The sequence below is a fragment of the Protomyctophum bolini genome (assembly GCF_963924005.1).
Source record: "Protomyctophum bolini genome assembly, chromosome: 7".
NCBI classification, from domain to species: Eukaryota; Metazoa; Chordata; class Actinopteri; order Myctophiformes; family Myctophidae; genus Protomyctophum; species Protomyctophum bolini.
The window spans coordinates 39,523,857-39,541,871 of record NC_137868.1 but is presented as its reverse complement, the minus strand read 5'-3'; the positions used below and the strand labels follow the sequence as shown (position 1 = coordinate 39,541,871).

General features: G+C 44.5%; 1 protein-coding gene across 5 annotated transcripts in view; it reads right to left on the bottom strand.

Annotated features, from left to right (window-relative positions):
* Positions 1 to 18,015, bottom strand: part of ddr1 (discoidin domain receptor tyrosine kinase 1) — a 69,895-nt gene that overhangs the window by 2,981 nt on the left and 48,899 nt on the right. For 2 of the 5 annotated variants that reach the window (XM_080767661.1, XM_080767662.1), the window contains exons 9-19: positions 16,335 to 16,584; positions 15,664 to 15,831; positions 14,279 to 14,329; positions 12,349 to 12,515; positions 10,348 to 10,552; positions 8,736 to 8,849; positions 7,406 to 7,725; positions 7,054 to 7,181; positions 6,389 to 6,586; positions 4,432 to 4,699; positions 3,962 to 4,111 (exon numbers count right to left, since the gene is read on the bottom strand). In XM_080767661.1, the coding sequence (XP_080623787.1) occupies positions 3,962 to 4,111; positions 4,432 to 4,699; positions 6,389 to 6,586; positions 7,054 to 7,181; positions 7,406 to 7,725; positions 8,736 to 8,849; positions 10,348 to 10,552; positions 12,349 to 12,515; positions 14,279 to 14,329; positions 15,664 to 15,831; positions 16,335 to 16,584 (2,019 nt within the window). The remainder of the gene's footprint in view (positions 1 to 3,961; positions 4,112 to 4,431; positions 4,700 to 6,388; positions 6,587 to 7,053; positions 7,182 to 7,405; positions 7,726 to 8,735; positions 8,850 to 10,347; positions 10,553 to 12,348; positions 12,516 to 14,278; positions 14,330 to 15,663; positions 15,832 to 16,334; positions 16,585 to 18,015) is intronic. The other 3 variants (XM_080767663.1, XM_080767665.1, XM_080767664.1) reach the window with 3 other exon arrangements.

Below are 18,015 nucleotides of genomic sequence, written 5' to 3'. Positions count from 1 at the left end.
TAACTTTTTTTTCCAAAATTTCAAAAAACATGGGCTATAACCCATCGTTTTTGTCATTTCGTCATTTTTTTCAAATCTTCAAAAATGATGAAAAACTGCGCGCTATAGTATGCCGTACGATATGGGCTATAGCCCACGTTCCAAAATGATAAGAAACGAGGCTAACTTTTTTTTTCAAAATTTCAAAAAACATGGGCTATAACCCATCGTTTTTGTCATTTCGTCATTTTTTTCAAATCTTCAAAAATGATGAAAAACTGCGCGCTATAGTATGCCGTACGATATGGGCTATAGCCCACGTTCCAAAATGATGAGAAACGAGGCTAACCTTTTTTTTCAAAATTTCAAAAAACATGGGCTATAACCCATCGTTTTTGTCATTTCGTCATTTTTTTCAAATCCTCAAAAATGATGAAAAACGGCGCGCTATAGTATGCCGTACGATATGGGCTATAGCCCATGGTCCAAAATGATGAGAAACGAGGATAACTGTTTTTTTCAAAATTTCAAAAAACATGGGCTATAACCCATCGTTTTGTCATTTCGTCATTTTTTTCAAATCCTCAAAAATGATGAAAAACGGCGCGCTATAGTATGCCGTACGATATGGGCTATAGCCCATGGTCCAAAATGATGAGAAACGAGGATAACTTTTTTTTTCAAAATTTCAAAAAACATGGGCTATAACCCATCGTTTTTGTCATTTCGTCATTTTTTTCAAATCTTCAAAAATGATGAAAAACTGCGCGCTATAGTATGCTGTACGATATGGGCTATAGCCCACGTTCCAAAATGATGAGAAACGAGGCTAACTTTTTTTTTCAAAATTTCTAAAAACATGGGCTATAACCCATCGTTTTTGTCATTTCGTCATTTTTTTCAAATCCTCAAAAATGATGAAAAACGGCGCGCTATAGTATGCCGTACGATATGGGCTATAGCCCATGGTCCAAAATGATGAGAAACGAGGATAACTTTTTTTTTCAAAATTTCAAAAAACATGGGCTATAACCCATCGTTTTTGTCATTTCGTCATTTTTTTCAAATCTTCAAAAATGATGAAAAACTGCGCGCTATAGTATGCCGTACGATATGGGCTATAGCCCACGTTCCAAAATGATGAGAAACGAAGGCTAACCTTTTTTTTCAAAATTTCAAAAAACATGGGCTATAACCCATCGTTTTTGTCATTTCGTCATTTTTTTCAAATCCTCAAAAATGATGAAAAACGGCGCGCTATAGTATGCCGTACGATATGGGCTATAGCCCATGGTCCAAAATGATGAGAAACGAGGATAACTGTTTTTTTCAAAATTTCAAAAAACATGGGCTATAACCCATCGTTTTGTCATTTCGTCATTTTTTTCAAATCCTCAAAAATGATGAAAAACGGCGCGCTATAGTATGCCGTACGATATGGGCTATAGCCCATGGTCCAAAATGATGAGAAACGAGGATAACTTTTTTTTTCAAAATTTCAAAAAACATGGGCTATAACCCATCGTTTTTGTCATTTCGTCATTTTTTTCAAATCTTCAAAAATGATGAAAAACTGCGCGCTATAGTATGCTGTACGATATGGGCTATAGCCCACGTTCCAAAATGATGAGAAACGAGGCTAACTTTTTTTTTCAAAATTTCTAAAAACATGGGCTATAACCCATCGTTTTTGTCATTTCGTCATTTTTTTCAAATCCTCAAAAATGATGAAAAACGGCGCGCTATAGTATGCCGTACGATATGGGCTATAGCCCATGGTCCAAAATGATGAGAAACGAGGATAACTTTTTTTTTCAAAATTTCAAAAAACATGGGCTATAACCCATCGTTTTTGTCATTTCGTAATTTTTTTCAAATCCTCAAAAATGATGAAAAACGGCGCGCTATAGTATGCCGTACGATATGGGCTATAGCCCATGGTCCAAAATGATGAGAAACGAGGATAACTTTTTTTTTCAAAATTTCAAAAAACATGGGCTATAACCCATCGTTTTTGTCATTTCGTCATTTTTTTCAAATCTTCAAAAATGATGAAAAACTGCGCGCTATAGTATGCTGTACGATATGGGCTATAGCCCACGTTCCAAAATGATGAGAAACGAGGCTAACTTTTTTTTCCAAAATTTCAAAAAACATGGGCTATAACCCATCGTTTTTGTCATTTCGTCATTTTTTTCAAATCCTCAAAAATGATGAAAAACGGCGCGCTATAGTATGCCGTACGATATGGGCTATAGCCCATGGTCCAAAATGATGAGAAACGAGGATAACTTTTTTTTTCAAAATTTCAAAAAACATGGGCTATAACCCATCGTTTTTGTCATTTCGTCATTTTTTTCAAATCCTCAAAAATGATGAAAAACGGCGCGCTATAGTATGCCGTACGATATGGGCTATAGCCCATGGTCCAAAATGATGAGAAACGAGGATAACTTTTTTTTTCAAAATTTCAAAAAACATGGGCTATAACCCATCGTTTTTGTCATTTCGTCATTTTTTTCAAATCTTCAAAAATGATGAAAAACGGCGCGCTATAGTATGCCGTACGATATGGGCTATAGCCCATGGTCCAAAATGATGAGAAACGAGGATAACTTTTTTTTTTCAAAATTTCAAAAAACATGGGCTATAACCCATCGTTTTTGTCATTTCGTAATTTTTTTCAAATCCTCAAAAATGATGAAAAACGGCGCGCTATAGTATGCCGTACGATATGGGCTATAGCCCATGGTCCAAAATGATGAGAAACGAGGATAACTTTTTTTTTCAAAATTTCAAAAAACATGGGCTATAACCCATCGTTTTTGTCATTTCGTCATTTTTTTCAAATCTTCAAAAATGATGAAAAACTGTGCGCTATAGTATGCTGTACGATATGGGCTATAGCCCACGTTCCAAAATGATGAGAAACGAGGCTAACTTTTTTTTTCAAAATTTCAAAAAACATGGGCTATAACCCATCGTTTTTGTCATTTCGTCATTTTTTTCAAATCCTCAAAAAGGATGAAAAACGGCGCGCTATAGTATGCCGTAGGGTATAAAATATCAAATACAGTACTTTTCTAACAGACGGAAGGCATTTGACATTTTTACTTTTGAAAAATAATATTGAAGAAACTGTTAACTGGTTAATGTGTTTACCGTCACTTTAAAAGCTTAATTTTGGCAGGTATCAATGCACCTTTAGACCGACATGTTTGTGCCATCATGGTTGATTGGATTTATTTCCTGATCGCCTCTCGTCTTCGTTGTTTAAACATGACGTCATGGGCGCTATGCTCGATAACAGGCTTGATAAGCCCAAAGCTTATTGATACCGGGTACTCAATATGTTTGTTATCAGGTTTTTTCGGGTTTCGAGCTCCACCCCTAGGCAGGATTGTGTGTAGTGCACTGGGTTCTCAGTGTCCCTTGAGGGGGTTTCCACAGCTACATTTCTCATAGTTAGGGACCAAATGAACCCTTACAGGTATGTAACTCAGATAGTGAACAAAATGGATCCAAATGCACCCTTACAGCCGGTCTGTTACTGTTACAAATGGAACCGAATGGAGCCTTTAACCCATTCTGACCTGAGATCAGATTCATACGAGGTTTCCACGGGACACACACTGGTCTGATGAACCCATTCTGACCTGAGATCAGATTCTAAAAATGTCAGTCGTTCTTCGATTTTTTCAAAAATAGCAGACCTACAAGCTCGTATCGCGCCACTCGGTGGCGCGATATGAGCTTGTAGATCTGCTATTTTTCAATAGCTAAAGCATAACATGATGCCAACACCAAAATGGGTGCCCGGTCAGAATGGGTTAAGTCTGTAACTCTGGGAGTGTATTACAAACGGAACCAAATTAACCCTTATGGGTACATTTGTACACTTCCAGACTCATGCATACCAAACCCAGGTCCTTGAAATTAAAACGTTTAAACGAATCCTGTGGTGTGGTGGTGTAGCTTATACCTGTCTGCCGTGGTCCCTGAAGAACTCCCCAGCGTTGTCTATGACCTGCTCATCTGTCAGGTTGGAGTACGGCTGCTCCTGACAAACGCTGAGCATCTCCCACAGAGTCACACCAAACGCCCACACGTCACTGGCTGTGGTGAACTTACCCTGTGAAAACGCACACAAATTTGACAAGGAAACAAATATGACGGGGTCGACAGTTCATGTTCACTCAAGGATACACAATTGGCACCTCCTCCTCCACACAGACAAACTGCCTATAACAGCCGGAACAGAACAGTAATTTGGCAAGTTGTTTGGTTTTGCTCTTTGCCATGCCAGCTATTCTTAGGCCACTCATGGTCAGTTTATGCACATGGCCCAGGCTTCCGAATATCAGCATGGCAAATTTCGCTCACTCACTCACACTCACTCACACACACACACACACACACACACACACACACACAAACACACTCCTGTCTCACCATCAGTATACACTCCCAGGCCATCCATCGTATGGGCAACACCGCTCTGCCCTGGATCCTGTAGTAGTCTCCAGCGTAGAGGTTCCTGCTCATCCCGAAGTCTGCGATCTTGATGGGCCGCTCACCGCCCCGGTCCTCGTTGCTCTCCCCCCGCTCGCCGCCCACCAGGCAGTTACGCGTGGCCAGGTCCCGATGGACGAAGTTGAGCGAGGACAGGAACTTCATCCCCGACGCGATCTGACTCGCCATGGCGATGAGAGCCGGGTAGCTGTGAGAGAGGCGGAGCAAAGGAGGGAAGGAAGGAACGCAGGGAGGGCAGTGGGACAATAATGTGGATTATTATCAAATAAATGGAAAGGATAGAAAAGAAACTGAAAAGGAGTTTCAAGGAGACACTGGGAGAGGGCCATTTCTAGGTAAGGTGTGTAGTATGGTGGTAGTATTTGGCGGTGCATCATCGTTCCAAAAACTCCGAAGACACTAGACTGGCCTCAAGTAGCCTACCCGCTGCTATATTATTATATCGCAACATAATGTTATATTATTGACCTAAAAGGCATTATATCAACAAGATAGTAGTAAACATGCAGAGTGACCCATTACTTTACACGGGTTATGTTTTGACATGAAATCACATGAAATAATAATCCTGTGCCGTATAGTGTTTTGTTTCATGACTAAATAGGCTACAGCTTGTTGTTGTGAACGGTGGAAGAGCGCATCACGGCATGCCTGGCTGACATCTCACAGTGGATGTCCTCCAACCACCTCAAGCTGAACCCAGACAAGACTGAGCTTCTGTTCTTCCCAGCTAAGTCCTTCCCTATGCGGGAGCTAACTATCTCCGTAGACAACGCCCTGGTAAAGTCTGTCCCAACAGCCAGGAACCTTGGTGTTGTCCTGGACAGTCAGCTCTCGCTCAAAACACAAATCACAGCTGTCACTCGATCCTGTAGGTTTACTCTATAACATACGACGAATTAGACCGTTCCTCACCCAGGAGTCAGCCCAGCTCCTAATCCAGACAACAGTCTTGTCAAAACTTGACTATTGTAACTCCCTCCTTACTGTCCTACCGGCATGTGCACTTAAGCCCCTCCAACTGATCCAAAATGCCGCAGCTCGCTTGGTCTTCAACCAGCCAGAAATCTCACACGTCTCCCCCCTTCTCCGCTCCCTCCATTGGCTCCCGGTCGCTGCCCGCACAGAATACAAAACTCTGATGCTGGCATTCAAAGCAACCAAAGGCATGGCTCCCCCATATCTTACAAGTATGATCGTACCAAACCCTCCAGCTCACTCAGATCAGCCAACGCAGGGAAGCTGGAAGTACCTTCACTAAAAACGCCGGGACAACGCTCCACACGTCCCAAACTCTTCTCCCTTCTGGCTCCAAAACTATGGAATGCACTTCCCATCACAATCAGAACTGCAGCCTCACTCCCAATCTTCCACCGTAGTCTGAAAACCCACCTCTTCAGACTCCACCATGGCCCGTAGCACTAGCCCCTTAGATAGCACTTCATGTAGACTTAGATAGTATTTTAAATATAGCACTTTATGTAGACTTAGATAGTATTTTAAACAGACTTGTAGCATGTTACGTAGACAGCACTAGAATTGCATTTTATGTAGTCATAGCACTTTATAGTACACATGTATAATATATAATATAGTATAGTATGTATAGTTTACATAGATACTCCACTGTTACGTTCTTAGCTTACGCATGTTTCATGATAACTACTTTTTATTATGTGATGTATGCCATGCTTTTTGTTTTTGCTTAAATGTATGGCATGCTTTTGTTTTGGTTTTTGCTTAAATGTAAGTCGCTCTGGGTCAAGAGCGTCTGCTAAATGCCTAAATTGAAATTGAAATTTGAAATCATGTAAATAAATAACTAACTTCTGTTCATACGAGTGCACATTGTTTTGCGTGTGTCCATCCACGTTACCTGATAGTGGGGGTGTTGTGCGATGGGCCGCTCTTGTCCAACAGCACGCGGTGGGACAGGTACTGGTTGAGGTCTCCACACTCCATGTACTCTGTGACCATGCACAGGGGGTCGCTGCTCACACACACACCCAGCAGACGGATGATGTTAGGATCCTTCAGACGAGACAGGATCTTCACCTCCTTCAGGAAGTCATTCCTGAAGAGAGAGAGAGAGAGAGAGAGAGAGAGAGAGAGAATCCATCAACAAAGACAATCGCTCAAACTTATACTTAACCAATTCTCTCCCTCTCAGCTTCCATATTAACACTAGTGGTCTGCTTAAAAGTAAGGAGAATTCAGACAGACGTGAGGTTTTACTGAATGCAGGACAAAGTAAGGGAGGGTGAATGAGTGACACCCCCCCCCCCCCCATTCTAGAACAAAGCAGCTGGACAGATCACGTTTGATGGAAACAACATGAACAAGCAGTTCTATCACTTCTAAATGACGTAGCTGACTGTACAGGCTTGTGAGAACATGCAGAGTCAGACCCACATCCCACTAATGCTGCACTTGGAATACGTCCAGAACCCAAGATAGTGATAAAAACAATGGTATATATTGGGCTGTAACGCGCGCACACACACACACACACTCACACAAGCACAAGTTGGCACTACAGACCTGGCATTCTTTGAAGCGTCTGGGCGCAGTATCTTCACAGCCACCAGCAGGGGGCGACCTTTCCTGACATTGAAGGGAAACTCCAGGTTGGGCAGGTCCTGAGGATTCTCGATTTCACACAGGTGTACCTTTCACGGGCAGATAATAGACGCTGTTATACAGTACTGCAATAACACGTGGATGCACACACACACACACACACACACACACACACACACACACACACACACACACACACACACACACACACACACACACACACACACACACACACACACACACACACACACACACACACACACACACACACAGACAGACAGACAGACACACACACACACACACACACACACACCTCTCCAAACTGGCCCTCTCCCAGCTTCTCCTTGAAGACCAGTCTGTGTCGGGGCAGCTCGGGAAGTGGGGGGCAGGCGGCCGACGAGTCCGCCACGGGGCTGGACGAGGTGGAGGAACAGTTGGCGGCGGCGGCGGCAGCGGGCACGGCGTACGTGTTGTTTCCGCTCACCCCCTGGAGGCTCACAATGTCGGCCTCGGCGTAGTGTGGCACGCTGGGGGGAGACAGCGAGGGGTAGGGAGGGGCACCCGGGTACGGGGGAGGCTCCTCCTGGTGCGCCAGGGGGAAGCTCTTCTCCAGGTCTCTGTCCACACCGCAGGCTGCACCAGGAGGAAGGGAGGAGAGAGAGAGAGAGAGAGAGAGAGTAGGAAGAAGAGATGGAGAGACAGGTGGCGGGGTCCGAAGAAGAGATGAGAAAATTGGTGAAGAAGGAGGGTGGGAGTGGGTGAACAGAACAGAAGGCGCAGGGTGATGGAGGACATGGGGAGAGAGAGAGAGACAGATGGAGAGAAGATTGATGAGGAGAAAGAGATAGAGAGAGACCGAGAGAGAGAGAGAGAGAGAGAGAGAGAGAGAGAGAGAGAGAGGGGGCAAGATTAAAAGGTTAGTTTGACAGACGGTGGAAAAAAATAAACAAATTGAAATAACCATCTGTCTTTCTCTAAAGCTGTCTTGTAAATGTGAGACTATCTCGTCCCACACTGTCGGGCAAACCGCTACTGCCAATGGATTTAGTGTCTTAAAACAAAACAGTAGTTATCTGGAGATGGTGAGTGAGGTGAGCTCGTTAAGTAACATGAGTGACAGGAGGGGTTGTGGTGAAAGTCATACGCATGCAAAAATGAAACTGTTACGACTACACTTTCTCTGCCGCTCCACACTTAACTAGACTAGGAATTATGTTGTCTTGCAGCACTTGGTTGCTAATAAGCACAATGGCTACACGATTATGGGAAACAACTATCATTATCTTGCTGGATTTTTTGATGTTTGGGGAACAAAGCTAGTCTCTTTCATGTTTTGCATCAACGTTTGGATTATTTCCAACTAAGCAGACATTCTGACTTCAGTGGAATCATGACAATATGCCAATAGTTTAAATGTATTCAATGTGTAAATTCAAATATCCACATCATAATGCGAACCGTGAATGCAGCTTTTGTAGAGAGAGACTTATACACAAACTTTAATGTTTTCATATTAATTAAGTTGATAATCAATTGCTGGAAACTAAATTGCAATAATCAATTCCACAGGCGTTTACTTTGTGCGTCCCTGCTAGGTTCAGGAGCCCAGCCTGACTGCTTTCCCCCAGCCAGAGGTGTCTTACCCTGGGGCACATTGAGTCTCTTTTCCTGAGCGGTGCTGGGGAGGGCTATGGGCCACGCGCCTTGTCTGTGATCTGACAGGAGCAGGTGATAGGCTGGGTTGTTTAACAGCAAGGCTGGGAGGGTACACACACATACACACACACAACACACGACAAAGCACGGACACACAAGGCACCAGGCATTGTACAGGCACACACACAGATGATATGGTTTATTCACGCAGCATACAAGGCGGCGAATAAGGCACAATGCAATGCAACACAGTACAGCAACATTGCATGACACAACGAAACACAAACAAACACAATACAACATAATGCAACACAACACGGTACATGGCAACAACGCAACACAATTCAAACGACACGACATCACAACACAAAAACACAACAGTCATCAGCAAGACAATGTTAGCAATAGCAAATCCATCACAGTACAACAGAGAACACACGGAGCACAGAACACATACAACAGAACAGGAGAGCATAGCAAGGAACAGGCAAGGTTAACACAACAACTCAGGCCAAAAAACATAACAACGAATCTCAATGGATGGAATGATGTGTGAGTGACTTTTGTTATTTCAAACTATCACAGGCGCCTGGTAAAGACAGCATGCCCCACGCCCCCCACGCCCCCACGCACGCACACACACACACACACACACTTTCTCTCTCTCTCTTGCCCTCTCCTGGAGAACAATGGGTCTTCTATGTCCTTTTAAGCTCAGTGCATCTCCCCGGAGACACAGCTTCCTCGCACATTATTTGGTTTCATTTCGCCTAATTGTTTTGCTATTGTGGAATGCATTCTCTTTCTCGCACACCACCTCTTTCTTCACATGCATGCCACATTTTCTTCCGCTCCCATCATTTTTTGATCCCCCCCTAATACCCCCGGCGCAAACAAACACGCAAACAATGTGTCAGTGGAGGAACCGCGGCGGATACTCTTCTGTACACAGTTTAAGGTTGCGTTCTCTCACGACAAGTCAAAGTAAGTGCTGATTCTGCGGTGCAAAGTGACATGTGGAGGATTTACAGTAACTTTGCATGATGTTGTAGAGACTGTCACGCTACTGGAAAACCATGTGTGATTTGCTGATATAGTGCAGTCAGCAAATCAAGGACAAGACAATACGAAGCGATCTTACATAATATACAACATGTACACACATGTCTGTGTGTAGTATATGTCAATCCTACTGATGCTATCCGTTCTTAAATGGGATACTTCTTTTTCCAACCAGATCTTATTTTAATGATGTTTGGGAGACAAGAAACACTTTCCTGGGGTTTTTATGTGGGTAATGTGTGTGTGTTTTTAGATATTTTAGTATTCCTGGACTACAATACCCATAATGCTTTGGTGCACTGCTCCTCCTCGTGGATAGGGGGAGGGCTGTCTTACTGAGACAACATGTAGTCCAGGATGTAAGTGAGCCCAGTATCCTTGGAAATACTAAAATATCTTAAAACTCATATCACCCACATAAAAACCTCAGGAAAGTGTTTCCTTTAAGTTCATTTTGACCACTGTGTGTGTGTGTGTGTGTGTGTGTGTGTGTGTGTGTGTGTGTGTGTGTGTGTGGTCATGTGTGTGTGTCCTTACCGGTGCTGTCTCGGTGGTCCCGTGGCCGCAGCAGGGCGGTGGGTTCCTGGTATTCGCCCTCTCCTCCCTCCCGCTCGCGGTCGTCGGGGAAGGTGTGTATCCGTTGGTAGCGGCTGGAGTAGCTGTGTGTGTTGTTGATGACCACGTTGTCCGCGGGGACGGACAGGTGGACGCGGAGCTCATCGCTCGACAGACTGCCCTGGGCCTGGCGGGTGGGAGAGAGGCACTTAACTCTATTGGCAGGGCTTCTCAAAGTGGGTGCCGTGACGCAAGGCCAGGGGTGCCGCAAAAATAAATACCGGTACTTCAATTTAACCACTTAGACCAGGGGTGGGCAACTGGCGGCCCGGGGGCCACATGCTGCCCCCACCTTCACTTAATGCCTGCATGTTATGAAAGCACTGCCTCTATTTCTTAAACTGGATTGTGTTGCCATGTATATCATTGAAATGAGATCATTTAAACACATTTCAGACAATAGTGTGCTTTTATTGTGAACAGCGCTGAACAGGTGCAGCTGTGTACGAACTGCTGCACGGAAACAGCTATAATACGGTATATAATCAGTAGAGAATCTTTTCAAAGGTATTCATACAGTGGTTATTGTTACTACAATGTAATACTATTGAGCGCTCCTTTTAAAATCTCTTCACACGATAGGGTAAGTGATTTCTTTCATTGCTTTGGTACAAAATGCATTCAATGATAACAGCATTCAAAATACCTCTCCCACTCAAATTCAAGCATGAGCTAAATTAAATTCATCTACCTTGACTGACGGATAAAACACAATAAAGCTCAATAGCATATTTCCATTGTGGTCCTTTGAATGGGTTTGTTTTTAATGTCCACGCTGCGTGTGTGGACGTGTGTGCGTGTGTATGTGTGTGTGTGTGTGTGTGTGTGTGTGTGTGTGTGTGTGTGTGTGTGTCGATGTAGATCGGCTAGTTGAACTATTTTAAAATGTTTGTCAATATAGTAAAAAATGGCAAGTAAGTTTAGGGATAAGGATTAAGGGGTGGGGCAAGATATAGCCCCTATAGACGCTGAGAGATGTTTTCATTGTTGGGTAGTTTTGGTGCCAAGCTGCATGTTGCTACAGAGACCTCTGTGAAGAGATTTGAAAAAATGCTGAGAATGTGTCTGTGTGGCGCAGGGGTAAAGTTCCTGTCCATCACGGTGGAGACTGAAGGGCTTCGATTCACGGCAACGGCCTCCGGCTTGACCGGGTGCTCCAACGAGCACAATTGGCTGCGTCTGTGCCACTGGCATTGCCACCCTCCCCAGAACACACAGTATGGGGTCAGCACTCAGCAGTGACAACTAACAATACCAATTTGTGTTAATCGCTAAGAAATGCAGTTGTAACCTATTGTAAAATAAATAAATAAAATGGCTTTGACACATACACATATAGTTATCTGTATACTATAGAAAATACAAAAGTTTTCTTCCACATACTGTACACCAGACTCCACCAGATATATCACTAATAAGCTCCCCAGGTACCGGACATAATGACAAGCCTGGCTAGGCTTGCTTCACAGAAATCAACGGTGCACTTGGAACACATTCTCAGCCTCTCATTGCTAAAAGTGCCCATTGTGTCGTTTTCAAGTGAATACCAGACGGACGGTACTCAGAGCACGGGGCGGTTCTGATGCCTGAGCACCTGAAAGCAGACATGGTGGCTGAAGGCGGTCATCTCACCAGCTGTCTGGCGGCTCTTAATTGTCTTTGTTCGGCTCTGCTGTCCTCAGCAAGCATCAGTCGATTGGATTGACTCTAAACACCAGTTATATGAGTCTGCAAACAGTATATATGCACGCATATGCAATAATACATGCTGCTGCTAGGTTGGAGGGGGACTTGACCTTCATGTAGACACACGCGCAGACTGTGCACACACACGCGAGCAGACTGTGCACGTGCGCACACACACACACACACACACACACACACACACACACACACACACACACACACTCTCTGGATTCTCACCTTGCCTAGTATTTTTTTCCAGTACTGCCTCCATAGAATGACAGCTATAACAGCCAGTAGCAGTAGGATAATCCCCACCAGGCAGCCAATCAGAATGGCGGTGTTGCTGCTGTCGTCCTTGGCCACTGGAAGTCCCGCCCTTGGAGTCCCGGCAGCAAAGTCGGGCCCTGGAGAATGTAGAAAGATGAATAAAGAGGAAAAATGCCTCAATTGCAATTGGTATCGTTACTGCTTTCCGTGACAAAGGGGAATTGTGTGAACGGCAGTAGTCTAACTCTTACATGTGCTGTGTTTGTGCACATTCAATATGGCTTTTACACTCAAACTCTTTCTAACTGGCTGTTTGCTGGTGAGCCAAAAACTGACACACATCCACAACGGTCATGCTTGTTCTAACTCGCTCTACAGAGGAGTGTCAGCTAAAATGATGGTGAAAATGTCAATCCAACTCAAAGTGTATGTTCGTACATGTACAAGGGTTTGTGCCAGGATGCGTCGGAGGTTCAAGGTTTTTTATTGTTACAACTTGTGTATGGGTAGATAAGAGTACAGTTGTTTTGGTCTGGTTCCTGAGACATTGCAGCACCAGCAATAATAATCATCATCATTATATCATCATAAACATATGGAAAAAACAAACAAACTAACGTTGGTCAGCGCTTATCGGTGCTTGAAGGTGCTGTGTGCAACGTTGACATAAACATGCACAGTATTTACATGTACAGTGTGTCTGTACAGAAAGTCCAGGGTCCGGCTGCACAGGCCGGGGTTGAGTCCTACGTTTCTTATTAGTTTGGTGTCTGGAGTCTGGAGGCAACCGTGGTCGTGTAATCTATCAACAGCATTCTCACGCAAGAGTTACTCTTCTCCAGGTGGGGAGAGGGCAGTGCTGAGTCTATGGCACTTAGCAGCACCGTCCGCATGGTGACAAAGTCCCCATGCCACACCCCGATAGCATCATCAGGGCTTAGCGCGTGTCTGATGTGGGATTGTGTGTGAAAGCACGCATCCAGTATGCATTAGTTCATACCACGGCGTCTCTCTCAAAGCCCCTGCTGCACTGCTGGGAACAGAATGTGCACGCAGTGTAATTCTGTGCCTCTCGGCAGCCCTTGGAGTGAGTCCGATTTATATTATTAATTTGGCGACTGTTGTTATTTCTCCTGCTGTGAAGGTCAAATGTGTCGTCTCACTAGAATGAGAGAAAGGGTTTTCTTTGCGAAACCCTTTGGCATAAACTTAGGACCATAAACATAACTCGTAAAAGAAAACCCAAGTCCAACTGGACAAAAGCTGGTACGGTTGTAACATAAAGCTTAGTGGACGCACACACTCGCGCGCACACACACACACACACACACACACACTCTCTCTCTCTCTCTCTCTCTCTCTCAGCCCAGACTGCACAAGGGTGGTTGAGAAAACCCAAACACAGCCGGTCAACCACAGCCGAAGGAAGATCCAAAGCTCTTGTTCTGCAACCACACAGAGACATTTTAGAGTTCTGTTATTGTCTGGATGTGTCAAACGGAGCCTGGGCTCCTAAGAAACATGCAGTGCGGGGAGACCACAGGAAAGCCCAGCTGTTGTTGTACATAAATATAACATGCTATAGCAAAGTGTTAGCAGCAAAGGGTTTGTTTCCCTTCCTTGTTATGTCTGTATATCTTTAAACCCCAGCGGGATTGAGAAGGAGTGCCAGACGCCTCTCCTCCCCCCTCGCCTCCACCTCCTGCTCCAATAAACCTCCCTGGTCTCTGCTGAACAGTGGGACACTTTTAAGATGCTGGACCGACGCCAAAGAGGAGGATGTGCTGCACTGCAAACCCATCTCACTGGTCCCTCTCCATTCGTCCGCCTCCCCACCCACTCTCTCTCTCTGTCTCTACCTTGTTTTTTTAATTTCCTCCTTTTTTTTTGTCTCTCTCACCTGAAAGCGTGCCGTTAGCCGGGAGGTCCGAGGTCATGGGGCTGGAGGGGTCTGGAGGAGGAGCGAGGGATGGAAAAAGGAGGGGAGAAGATGGAGTGGATGAGAAGAGAACTGAATGATGGGGAGGAGGAGGAGGAGGACTCAAGAGGAGGGTCGTGGAAGAGGGAAGGTGGAGTGAATAGTACGAGTCTGTCTAAATACATGTAGATGTACGTGTGAGTCGCATTTATTTAATAAAGCTAAATAGAGCAAAAAAAAAAGTAAACATTATTGTGCAAACGATGGTTACTTGGGCGGTAGCAAGCACTTTGCCGTTAGCAAAAATGGTTTATTACAAAGAATATGAATATTCCCACACACACATTTTTGTTGAGTAATCAGTAGAAGACATTTTGACCATTAAATTTACAATTTAATGTGAATAATAATATTAAATAAATGTACTGGTGTAAATTGGGGGAGTCTATATAATAGAGTCCAAGTCAGTCTGTGGTCCTTTGAATGAGAGTTCCAGTACTTTGCTTCTCGATAGAAGTGCTTTGGTGTGCCGGTGGTGACCACCATGACATGTTGACTATATACACTGTGTCATTCAGTCTGCAACAGGATTAACATTCAGTTCAAGTGAGGGTATTTTTGTATTGAGAGTAGTTTACACAAAGGAGCCACATCTGTCACATTGCATCTCCGCTGTGAATAGGCTACTCTATAACGCTGGAATGAGAGACCGCCTCAGTCACACAAAGTTGAAACTTCATGACCTTTATTATAGCGCCAATACCGCCTTGTCCTTTCCGCACAATGAGCTCCCTGAGATAAGCATCTTGCAGTGAATGTAGGTAAAGATTGATGGAGTGAAGGCTGGCTGGAGGCCCAGAGGATTTGGGAGTGTGTGACGTGATGACATGAGTGTGTGTGTGAGTGCATGTGCGTGCGCATGTGTGTATGGGGTCTTTGGTACTGGTGGTGGCTGCCTTTTGGCACTGAGCCGAGACATTGTGCCGACAATCCTATTACTCAGGAGAGGAGATACACAAAGAAAGAATGATGGATAGAGCTTTGCGCGTGTCATTTCGCGATTAAAGGGTTAGTTTTGGACTTAAAGCTGTAGGAAATACTTGCCATTAGTATAGTAGTTGCAAAGGTATTAATTCCTTCCCCGAGTCCCATGGTGGGAGTTCTGGTCTGGTTTTGTTGAATATTAAGTAGTTCCAGGTCACTTGGTGGAGGTCAGGCCACGCATTAAAAATAAATGAATCCACAAAACTAGAACTAAACCTAAAATCTGGACTAAATTAACAGCAAAAGGGTGAGGAGGAGAAGAGGAGGAGGACGAATAAGACGGGAAGACACAGGAAGAGGAGCGTGAGCAGATCAGAACTCACCGTTGGGGCCGGCGGTGGTGTTGGAGGAGTTGTCGCTGGGCGAGGGGGCGGAGGACAGGGTGGGCAGGGCGCGGGGGCGGGGGGGAGCAGGGGAGGTGGTGGGGAGAGACGGAGGAGCAGGGTGGGGGATATGAGGAGGGGTGTCGGTGACGCCCTCTCCAAATGGCTCTGAGAAAGACAATAGAATGAGAGAGAGAGAGAGAGAGAGAGAGAGGTAAGAAGAGAGTGGGATTCAAAGAGATGACATGAATATCATCTCACCTCATCACAACAAACACTGACCAATTATCAACATGGCTGTCTGACACCCACAGAGCAGATAGAAGATGATGAGCAACATATCATCCTTAGGTTAAAGGCTTTATTGACACCAATAAAAAAAAAACATCCAAAACATAATCCCTTGCCTCGTCGGCCCTTCTGGTCTGGTGGGGAGGGGGGGCGACGATAAGAAATTATAAGAAATTATTGTTTTTAACTTGATTGTTTTAAACCTTTGCCCTGCCTCTACTCTCTTGTGCAGTGTCTATTTCTAGGTATAGCACCTCGATAAAAGGCTCCTTGTTTCAGGCAACCACACAGAGTGTAAAACCTCAAGCCACATTCTGTGAAACACAAACAATCTCCCTCCCCCACAGTTCCTCCTCCTCCACAGCCTCCGTTCAGCCTACCAGAGGAGAAGGAGATCTCGCTGATGAGGAGCCAGCGGTCGGCGAAGAAGAACTTGCAGCGGAGGATCTTGGCGGGGCGGCCTCCCAGCGGCAGGGAGACGGGCCTGGACGACGGGTCCTTCAGGTCCCCCAGGGGGACGGCCAGCGACAGCGGCGGAGACGACCAGGGCTGCAGGAGCTCCGGCTTGAACTGGCACTCCACCTTGCTGAAGACACGCACGCCCTGCGTGTGCCGGTTGTTGCTGTGCACCTGGGGAGTGGGGGGGAATACCAGATATTATATATATATATACTGTACCAGAGGAGGGGGGGAATACCAGATATTATATATATACTGTACCAGAGGAGGGGGGGAATCCCATATATTATCCCATTTAGTCCTGACGTCAAAATAAAATAAAAACGTTCGCTCTGAAAGAATATATATTCAAAGATTTGTTGTCGCATTTTTACGATTAAAAAAAAATAGCAGACCTACAAGCTCGTTTGTAGATCTGCTATTTTTCAATAGTTAAAACACCAAAAAGGGGTTCCCGTACAGAATGGGTTATATATATATACCAGAGGTGGTCAGGAGGAAGTGGGGAATGTTGGAAATCGGGCTGCATAAGTGATTATGAATATGGTCGTCATTTTTGTGTTTTTCCTCCTTTTAGAGAAGCATTTATTATATTTGAAATAAAAGACAGATGTGAAGTTGAAAGACATATAAAGGTGATTAGAAAAGTACCGGACTTTTGGGTTTGCCCTCCTTTTAGAGGAGCGGTTTTTGTATTTCAAATAAAGAAAGAAATGAGGTGATTTGAAAGGTTCATACATCGTTTCTCTTCTGCGTTGAATGTGAATACAAACAGAGTGAAGTCAAAAGGGGCGTTGGGTCTTTAGTATAGAGCTTGGTGCCTATAATGAATAACATTGACAAATTTGACAGAGATTTGTGCATACCGGTAGTTGTCTGTAGCACTCATAGTTAAATACCTTGCTGTGCAGTGTGTGCACCTGCACTAATAAACATTGTTTGGATTCAAGGATTCAACATGATATTCTCACTATAGGGTTGTCCCGATCGGATCGGGTGATCGGAAATGGGCTCAGATTTTGTCCAAACATCACGCAAATTGGTACACAGTCTCTCTGGAGCCATTCAACGAAACGGGTCTTTCAGATTTTTCAGCCACCATCCTGATTGGCTAATACTGGCTTCCAAAGTTCGCAGGAGTGCTCAGTTTCAAACAAAATGCCGCAAAATCATGAACACATTGTGTGATTTCCGTAATATTTGGCACGCACATTCCCACTAGGCCGAGGAAGAAATGCCACTTGAATATTTTCAGCTCAGCCTCATGGTGCCGCTATAACTGGCCGATTAGTGTTTTTACCTCTAACTGGATCGGTGTACAACTTTGTATGCACACTCCCTAGAGACATGTTTTTTTAAGCCTTCAATTACTTGTTATGCCTTAAGTAAAGAACTTCAAATTAAAGTTTTGTCTGAAATGTGCTATACAAATAACCTTGCCCTGTGTAAATTCCAAAGAGATTCTGCAAGCAGATGCCAGTGTCAGATAACACTGGAAATGATGAAATGTCATCATGCAGTATTTTTCCTGATCCATCCTGAAGTTTGGATGGCTCAACTAAACGTGTGCATTTTCCACTCATGCATAATGCATCGTAGGCT